The sequence below is a fragment of the Notolepis coatsorum genome, assembly GCF_963971535.1.
Source record: "Notolepis coatsorum genome assembly, contig: SCAFFOLD_739, whole genome shotgun sequence".
In the NCBI taxonomy this organism is placed as follows: Eukaryota; Metazoa; Chordata; class Actinopteri; order Aulopiformes; family Paralepididae; genus Notolepis; species Notolepis coatsorum.
Genome location: NW_028172505.1, coordinates 84,036 through 94,435, shown reverse-complemented (window position 1 = coordinate 94,435; position 10,400 = coordinate 84,036). Strand labels below are relative to the sequence as shown.

The following is a 10,400-nucleotide window of genomic DNA, read 5'->3' as shown; positions in this document are numbered from 1 at the left end:
ACACTATTACACACTATTACACACTATTACACTATTACACACTATTACACTATTACACACTATTACATTACACACTATTACACTATTACACACTATTACACTATTACACACTATTACACACTATTACACTATTACACACTATTACACTATTACATTACACACTATTACACTATTACACACTATTACACTCTATTACACTATTACACACTATTACACTCTATTACACTATTACACACTATTACACTCTATTACACTATTACACACTATTACACTATTACACACTATTACACTATTACACACTATTACATTACACACTATTACACTATTACACACTATTACACTCTATTACACTCTATTACACTATTACACACTATTACACTCTATTACACTATTACACACTATTACACACTATTACACTATTACACACTATTACACTATTACAGTACACCTTACTGTAAATTGTACCTAAAATTGTACCTCATCCCATTTCTGCTTTGCACTAGATAGTACTGTACATTAGTACACTGCATAGTATTGTATATTATATGGTAACTCAGAACATTGTACATATGTCTATACCGAACACTGTGACCTCACTTTTCTTCTTCTAAATTACATGCTATATTATGTTATTTGATACTATCTTGTCTAGCAGTCTCTGGAGCGTAACAGTAAGAAGCATTTTGTATGAAAGTATTCTGTACTTCTGTATGACAACTATTAAAGAACTTGAACTTGAACACACTATTACATTACACACTATTACACACTATTACATTACACACTATTACACTATTACACTATATTACACTATTACACTATTACACACTATTACACACTATTACACTAGCACACTATTACATTACACACTATTACACTATTACACTATCACACTATTACACTAGCACACACTATTACACTATTACACTATTACACTAGCACACTATTACACTATAACACACTATTACACACTAGCACACTATTACACTATAACACACTATTACACTAGCACACTATTACACTATTACACACTATTACACTATTACTCTATTACACACTATTAATATTAAACACTATTACACTAATAATAATAATAATAATAATAATAATGTAATAATAACATGTGTACATTATGTAGAGAAAACAGCTTAGCTTGCTTAGCCATTGCCGGGAGAACAGTAATGTGTCATAATAACAATGTGTACAATATGTTTAAATAAACAAGGCAGAAGGCATGACTTGTTTGGAAAATACTGTATATTTATTTAGTAAGTAGTTGTGTAATACATGGCACAATCAATCAAAGAGTACACTATTACACACTATTACACTAATAATAATAACGTAGAAAACAGCTTAGCTTGCTCATCATTACACACTATTACACTATTACACTAGTACACACTATTACACTAGCACACTATTACACACTAGTACACTAATAATAATGTAATAATAACATGTGTACATTATGTAGAGAAAACAGCTTAGCTTGCTCAGCCATTGCAGGGAGAACAGTAATGTGTCATAATAACAATGTGTACAATATGTTTAAATAAACAAGGCAGAAGGCCCGTATATTTATTTAGTAAGTAGTGTAATACATGGCACAATCAAAGAGTGCATGGGGCATTTAAATTACACTTACACACAGGCCCACGATCTTGAATTAATTAATTAATTAATGTTGGCACAAAAGTCACTTGATTGAACTGCTGTTTGTCTGGTGTCTCACCACAGATCCGCTTGACCAGGGAGTCCCCACCGGTAGTCAAGACTACCGACAATATGGCTCTGTGGCTCACAGACACACTCAGGCCCTTACACCACAACCAGGTCTCGGTTCACGTGAGAGTACAACTGAATTCATGATTGTAGTTCATTCAACTATTTACAAAAACATTAAACTATTTACAAAAACTCATGAATTATTTACAACAACGTCCATGCTAGGGGGCTCACGTGTCCTTAGGCCCAGTAGGCCTAGCGTCCTTCATCGTTGCCCGCCACTCCTCGACACTCCTCCCGCCAACAGCAGCGCAGTAGGCCACGCCTGCGATGCCAGTGTGGCCAGTAGCCAGCGTCTTAGGCTGACCACACTTGCTGCAGGCGTACAGCTTGCGTTGACGGGGGGCTCCACCACCACCAGGCCTGCAGCAGCAGCAGCCTCTGCGGCCTTCCTCTTCCTGAAGGCTGTGGTCCGGGGGAGTTGAGGGGGAGGAAGAGGTGGTGGTGGAGGAGGGCCGGTAGAGGGGCCGGCCTGTTCGTCCGGAGGAGGGCGGGGCAGGATGGGCACAAAAGCGGGCAGGATGGGCACAAAAGCGGGCACTACTGGCTGGGTGGGGCGTGCGTGGTCGTCCAGCACGGGGAAGGCGAAGGGCTGTCCATGTCCAGGCTGCTGGAAGGACAGCACCATGGGTGGAGGGAGAGGCTGGGCGGAGGTGCTCGGAGCAGGCATGGCCCCCAGTCCCTGCTGGGCGGAGGTGCTCGGAGCAGGCATGGCCCCCAGTCCCCGCTCCAAGATGGCCCTCTCCCCTTTCTTCTGCCGTTCAGAGAACCTGTAACACAAAGACACAAGCACAAACATGTGTTAGCATTCATCTCCTCATAATGCAGACAATCACATTATGTACATTTGACCACGTGAATATTATACAATACAGCATATATAATATTTATCTCACCACTGTGAAATAGTCCTCTGATTCAGCTCGTAGAGCTGTATACTGGTCCGGTCCATCAGTCTCGGGTGTGCCAGCACTGCATCGCGGATAGCCACGTAGTCCGCGAGGATGAGGGCCCACCGGCTTGCCCCCCTGGCGCCCCCGGACTGCGTGGCTGCTGGGTGGATGCTGCAGAGCCGAATACAAATGGCCTCCACCAGGCGACTGGCGCCAGGCCAACTCGCAGGGCCCGAGTTCACCCCGAGAAAGCAACTAAAATACAAGAGGAGAGACACAGGAGAGATTCAATTATGAACAGGATGTATGCTGTGAAGGAAGTGGGGACATTGACAGTTTCATGGTGTGAACAAAGGCAGTGAAAGGAGCTAAACGACAGTAAGTACTCAGACGAGCCCAGACGGCCACCCCCCCCCCCCCCCCCACTCACGACACCTCTCAGAAGCAGACAGCGACGAGTGTGTTAATGTCGCACCGCACCAAAACCAACCGAATCAAATTCCTTGTATGTGAACTAGGGCTGCAACTAACGATTCTTTTATTATTATTTATTATGTCGACTAATCGTTGCAGCCCTAATGTGAACTACTGGGCAATAAAGACCTTTCTGATTTAACGAACACACACTCATGCACGATGAAGGTCATAATAGATCTGTACCCCCCCCCACGCTGCTTTGGGTTAATTACTAATAAAGGATCATCTTATCTTATCTTATCACAGGTTAAATGAAAATAGTGGTAACTACCGTTGGAGACTGTCCTTGCCAGGACAGGTAGTGCCTGTCCCCTTCCCCACTTTAAAGCGCCCGCGAGGAAGCCTCTCCTGGAAGCGCGGTGGGTAGACGACCCGCTGTTTGTCGTAATCAGACACGCACTGCCAGAGAGCAACGAGCTGGTCTACGCGCCGGTCTGACAGCCCCCGCTGGTTCCGCGCTTTCACCAAGGCCCTGGCCAGCTTGAGGACATGCTGGTACCCTGGCTGGCCGTCTGGGCCCGCCATCTCCCCCTGAGAGACAGACAGACAGACAGAGAGAGAGACAGAATATTAGACTACCGCTTCACATGCTATACAAAATTGTCATATATTAATATCCAAGTATGTGATATAATGGAGTGCCTTACCTCTGAGTCAGAGGAGGACAGCTGGGCAGCGCGGCGGCGGCGTGTGGGGGCCTCAGGAGAGGTGTCGGGGGCGGGGGGGGTGGGTAGCCCAGACCCGGGTGCGTTAGCTGGATCACCTGACTGGACTGCCGCCTGGCTGGTGGACGGGACATTGACGGGGGGGGGGCAGAAGAGGGTTGGGTCCTCGCCATCCTCTTCAATGTCCTCATCCAGGTCTAGGTCCAGAACGGCAGCAGTCTCAATCGGAATGTCAGGGTCCAGGCTGACCTTCTCAAGCACTTGGCCAGTCTGCCGGTACAGGTACTCGACGGCAATGAGTTCCCCTGTAATAGAGGAAAAGACAACACATATTCATGTTGCAATTCATACATAGTGTTGAATAATGACACAAAAAATACAAAGGAAGGGATCTTGACAGACATACCAGTGTACACGGCAGGCTTGGTGAAGTCCTTAACCATCGGTTCACCATACATCTCTTGGCTCGCCAGGTTAACAACGTGTTTGAGGTGGCCATTGTAGGAGCATAGCCGCTCCTCTGGCTCCTCCGCTGCAGGTGGTGTAGCTGCCGCGGCGCGGTCTTCGTTCCACCTGACCAGTCCATCTACCAGGAAGGCCTGGAAGTGGTGGTCGTTGGCCTGCGTACCTTCAAAAGAATAATGAGACAATTAGTGATAAATAAAGACAGTAAAACACACACACAATCATTGGAAAATGTAATTACCTGGTATGAACCGGTTGAGGTGGAGGTGGAACGACTCCAGCGATGTGGAACCGCGCGCGCAGCGAAACACGGGTAGACTGACTCCGCCCTTTGTCAGCCTACCGGTCTCCGTGTACAGCTGCACACCAGGTGGGTCCTGAATGCAGTGGAGGTGTCGCTTCTGCGTACTCCAGATGTCCTCGATGCGTTGGGGGTCCAGCAACGCGATGCCCATGGTGTTGTGTCCCGTGGTGTCGAAGGTGTCGAGGAGATCCTGGATGAGCCGCTCCGTCTCCTCCACTCCACGCGTGCGGCGTCGGCAGTGGAGCCTCCACTCCTCCCGGGAGATCCTCGCCCTCACTTCGGCCTCGCTCAGGCCAACCATCCTGTGCTTCCCCTCCAGCTCACACCGCTTGGCCTCCGTCAGGCGGCGATCATCTTCCTTGTCGACGTCGAAGATGCAGTACGTCAGCTGCTGCATGAACGTGGGGTACAGCTCGTGGCTCTCTGTCGTGACACCCGCCGCAAAGCGGCGCATCAGGTGCCAGACGTCGAGGCGCACCACCATCTGACCCCAGTCCAGGAACAAGGCAGCTGCCGCCGGCACGCCGCCCTGAAGACAGCAGTCGCGGTCTACGTAGAGGAGCTGGGGGGGGGGTACCCCTGCGTCTCGGTACCGCCTCATTAGTCCGGCCACCATGGGCGACAGGCCCTCAACGCTCTCAACAGAGGTGAGAACACTCATGAGGACCTGAAATAACACAAGATAAAATAAGAACTCTCTTCTGTCAGGCAGGAAATTACTTTGTTCACAAAGGAATAAAGAAGAGATTTATTAAAATGTTCTAAAAAGTTACCTGTCCGTACTCGTTACCGACATTGGTAACCCAGGCGGCCGTTTTGCTGGCGGTACCGGCGAGCTTCTTCGTCATCTGGTGGGAGGGAGGGAGAGAGAACATAAGGACATGCATTGCATATACAATAAATATATGATATACATTGCTAAAATCACCTTCCTTACCTTCTTTGTTGAATCCAACTTCAAGATGGATCCAAACGTTGACGTGATCCTGGCCTTGCACTCGTCCAGCCGTGACAGCACGTCGTAGCTGTAGACAGTCAACAGCCAGGCGGGTGAGGGCACCGGAAGCCTGGGTGGTGGTCGTGAGAACTTGATGCCCAAGGCCCGGAACGGCTTGCAGATTCGAGAGTACTGAACGAAATTCTGCATCCAGTGTTCGTCATGCGTCTCGTTCAGCTGGGCGGCCAGCCGAGTGGCACTGTTCCCCAGAGTGCGGGACTTCATCAGGGTGACCAACCCCAAGTCACAGGATAGCCTGGTGAAGAAAAGCTTGTTAGAGTAGGGTTAACACTAATATAACAGCATGTAGCATATAGTATTTTAATGATACAAAGTGTAAAGGGACAGTAATTAAATAAAACCAAGGTCAACGGTCAACCACACTTACTTGTACGTGAGTACAGCCGGGAACTGGACGCTGTAGTCGGGATGCAGCTGCCGTATGATTCCCTGTGACCACCCCGCAACCCTCTTCGTACAGACGGGGCACGCGAGGTACTCAGTGGCCATGAGGTACCACCCTTTTAGGTCCAGGACCCTCCGGAGGGTCTTGTACAGCCCAGCCTTGGTCAGGGACCCTGCACACTGTGGCTGGGGGCAGGTCAGCCGGATGCCCCACATGCGATGGGGCATCCAGAGGAACAGCCGACGTGGGAAGAAGAGGTCGGGGGAAGCGGGTGGCTGAAGGTAGACCGTCCGAGGATGGGGAGGTGTCCACCACAGGCATAGCTTATCCTTATCCACGAGCTGGGGCCTCCCCGTGCTGCCCCTGGTGAACAGCACCCGACCAATCCACTTCTGCTGCTCCACGGTGAGCGCTGCACGCCAGCTTTTCGGCAGCAGCTGTAGGCAGACACAAACAGTAGAGTTCAAGTTCAAGTTTCTTTATTAGTCGTCATACAGAAGTACAGAATACTTTTATATAAAATGCTTCTTTCTGTTTTGCTCCAGAGATTGTGCTAGATAAAAATTGATAAGTATAAAATAAGTATAAAATAGAAGTCAAGTACATAAACAAAAGTGTTCAATATATATACATATATACAATGTACAATGCAGAGTAGAAAAGTAACTGGGGGAGGTTGAGTTTAGATTCCCTGTGATATAATCACAGAATTTGCCATATAAAACTCACCTCTGCACTGTCGTGATGGGCACGGGCCATCACGGGGGCAGGGGCCATCACAGGTCCTGCAGTGGCTGGAGGTGGAGGTGGATTGATCAGGGCGCGGGCCTGGTGGATCAGGGCGCGGGCCTGTACCAAGGCTGCATGGGGAAATGAAAAAAAAGAAAAAAAAGGCAATAGATTTCAATACTTGAAATGGAAACAAACCATGGAAAGACATAAGATTTTGGTTATGCTGGTTATGAGCTCTTGCAAAGCAGCGGGAGTAGGGAAGACACTACAGTGAAGACAAACAAGCACTAATACACAGTGTGGTTATGACAGCTACAGCTACACCACAGCTACACCATGCACAGACCCAATGGCAGGGAGACTACAGCTACACCATGCACAGACACAATGGCAGGGAGACTACAGCTACACCATGCACAGACCCAATGGCAGGGAGACTACAGCTACACCATGCACAGACCCAATGGCAGGGAGACTACAGCTACACCATGCACCAGCCGAAGGGCATTGATTAGACTTGTCCAGACTTACCCATTCCATGACAAAGTCTATTCATGTTGGAATGAAAAAAGGTCACATCAAGTTAAAATATATTTCCATATTGTATGAAAAAAAGAAGGTAAGATTCAGACTGAACAGACATTTCTCTTAGGGGATGGATCGATAAAATATATATCCATGTAATTATGACTACTTACACTGTTCCGTGTCGACTGACGCTTGGACCAGCTCTGCGTCAGATGGAGAACGCCGCCCCGCTACAGCTGTGGTGGCGGCAGCTGCCTCCTTGCGGTCACGGAGACGAACGTAGCGGACGACGTCCTCCATCATTCGTGTCTTCGCCGCCCCCGGCGTCTTCCGTACGTAGGCGACATAGCTAAGCAAATGTGAAGATGCATGCTTTGAGTGCTTGGCATTCCAATAACACACAACTAACCACACAACATTATATTAATCGATTGAATTAAATTTGTATATGTTCAAACATAGCGGACAGTATTGGGGTCCTTTGACTGGTACAGGTCCTGCAGGGTCTCACTCTTGTACTGGCCGAAGCCAACAAGGGCCAGGCCCTCCTGCCCGGGCAGCAGAGACCTCTCTTTGGCCGACTCGAATGCCCGGTCAAAGCGGACCAAGTCCATAAACTCCTCATAGGCACTCGAGTAGAGCGTTAAGGCATCCTAAAGACAGATACAATGAGACAGTTCAGTTATTAGACAGTTCAGTTATAGAAGTTTTCTATTTGTACCTACCCCTAGCAGACTGTACAGTACCTTGTTGGCCATCAGCGCAGACTGAGACCCTGTGTGCTCGCGCTCCTTCTGGTGAGCTGCCACCATGTTCACCATGTAACGGAACGTAAACCAATCCCGGTCACCCTCTTTATCTGGGAACGCCCAAACCCAACTTCGGTCACGCCCCATCTTGCGCGGCATTCTGGATCTTTCCTCACAGCCCCACCAGATTTTCACGTCGAAAGGTAGGTGATATGAAATCATACTTATTTTAGAGTATATATATCAAATTTCATGAGTATTCATCTATATTTAGTCATCTAAAGACTACTAGATGTGAACGTTTGTACCACTGCAACGTTATAATTGTTCGAATGTGTTCGGGGCGACGCTGATTTCCAAGTAAAAGTAGCTTCCTGTTCCTTAAACACGAACTCCCACTCGCCCCAAGATGAAGTCAGATTGTTTGGTTATGTTGCTAGCATATATAGCCAGTGTTTTGTCCGACGAAATGTGTTGTACATTTGTAATCTTAATAAGAGATCTAAGTTTGTCTGAACGAGTGATGAACTGAGGTTGCGCGAAAATAATCGAAGGGAGAACAATAATTTTCGCGGGGAAAATAATGAACTGGTTTTCTCTCTCTCTCTCTCTCAATCTCTGTATAAAAAAACATCTGAAGCAGTGACAAAGTCCAGAGACAGCACAGCAGACACGGTAGGTTTGTGTGTGCTTGTTTGTTTCTCTACAGGTGAATGGAGGTGTGTGTGTGTGTGTGTGAGGCTGCCATGCTGAACTGGGTGAAGGTAAGGTTGTGTGTGTGTTTGCATGTCTGGTAATATTTCAGCATAATCATTTTGGTTTCATGCTCATTCATATTCAAGTTCATTAACAAAAGGCAAGATGTTCTTGATACCTTCCATTGTTCTGCATCTTTTCATCAGAATTTCACTCATATCCAACAAACCATAGCAATAAACTAAATTCATCATTGAGGTCAACAACCTCCTTATCCATATTCAAAAAAACAATTCAAATCTAATTTAATTTCATCATAAATCACTCACATAAGTTCCCTCCTAGCACTGTTTTTTTTAAATAATGTGCTAAATAAATCAAATAAAATAAACTCGTCAGTCGTACAATAATAATAAAGTTCATATTATTTTACTTTCTTGTTTAAAATATTTTTGTGTGTTTGCAGAGCATGCCTAATATCCGGCAAATGCGGAAGAGGGAGAGGAAGGTGCGTCTGTGGACCCAGGAGGCCATGGATCAGGCCATTGCAGAGGTCAGAGCAGGCAGGTGGAGTGCGAGGCGGGCAGCCACGTTGTTCGAGGTCCCTAAGTCCAGCCTGATCGACCGACTCAGCGGAAAGGTGTCTCTGGCCTGCAACATCGGCCGGGGCACCTATCTGACCCCTGAAGATGAGAGTTCCCTGGTGGAGTACTGCTTGTACTCTGCCAGTTATGGGTTTCCGCTGACGAGGTCGCAGGTCCTGGCCCACGCCCTGGCCATCTATAACCTCCGTCACCCAGGGAACCTAAAAACATCCCTTGGCCAGGGGTGGTGGATCAATTTTAGGGAGAGGCAACACCATCGCCTCACGATCCGGATCCCGGACACCATTGACCGTGGGAGGGCAGCCTGCGCTAAGAGGGGGGCCATAGAAGAATACTTCAAGCTCCTCACCAGCACCATGCTGCACTCAGTCATGCAATCAGACCAGAGACCTGCCGGCTGCCGATAATAATAATCACTTTATTTGGGCTGACAGAGCCACAGAACAACTGCGTCTTCATTTGATCTAGTCTTGTCGATGAATTAGGTATATTGTTAGTAAGTTAGCCATGTAATAAGCGGGATAATGTATAGCTTTACTCGATCATTGTCGCAAAATAATTGACCTTCACTGACGTTTAAAACACCTCAGCGCTGCGCCTCGGTATTTTAAACTCCGTGTCGGTCAATTATTTTGCGACAATGACCTCGTAGCTATACATTATCCCTTACTTATTATTGGACCTTGGTATATTGTAATCAAGCAGCGTCATAATAATAAATTTCTTTTTAACTGCAGGTCACACCACCAAGAGGCAGAAGCTGGGGATCTGGCGGTGTGGCCGGTGTAAAAAGGCGAACCCCCCTGTGGACTCTGAGGGTTTGGTGTCGTGGGTCCAGTGTGACAACTGTCACAAATGGTTCCACACCATGTGTGTCCAGTGGGAGGAGGAGGAGGACGAAGATGCTAGTTTCTGGTGTTACTGGTGTTTGGATGAATGAGTGTATGAATGAGTGAGCGAATGAAAAAATTTATAAATATGTATGGTGTGCTGTAAATAGTTATTGTTCTAAGTTATGTTTATTGTATTTTTTATATAATGTTTATAAAATTTTATGAAGTGCTGGCTGTTGTGTTAAATTTGTCATATTTTTGT

General features: G+C 47.0%; 1 protein-coding gene across 1 annotated transcript; it reads left to right on the top strand.

Annotated features, from left to right (window-relative positions):
* Window positions 1-8,151: 8,151 nt before the first annotated feature.
* LOC311248036 (uncharacterized protein) lies at window positions 8,152-10,094 on the top strand (the record flags this gene model as incomplete). Its single annotated transcript, XM_084338997.1, has 4 exons — window positions 8,152-8,207; window positions 8,645-8,679; window positions 9,167-9,678; window positions 10,043-10,094. Exons 3-4 carry the CDS (start codon window positions 9,170-9,172, stop codon window positions 10,092-10,094), a joined length of 561 nt encoding a protein of 186 aa, XP_084195123.1. The 5' UTR covers window positions 8,152-8,207; window positions 8,645-8,679; window positions 9,167-9,169.
* Between the last annotated feature and the right edge of the window lie 306 nt (window positions 10,095-10,400).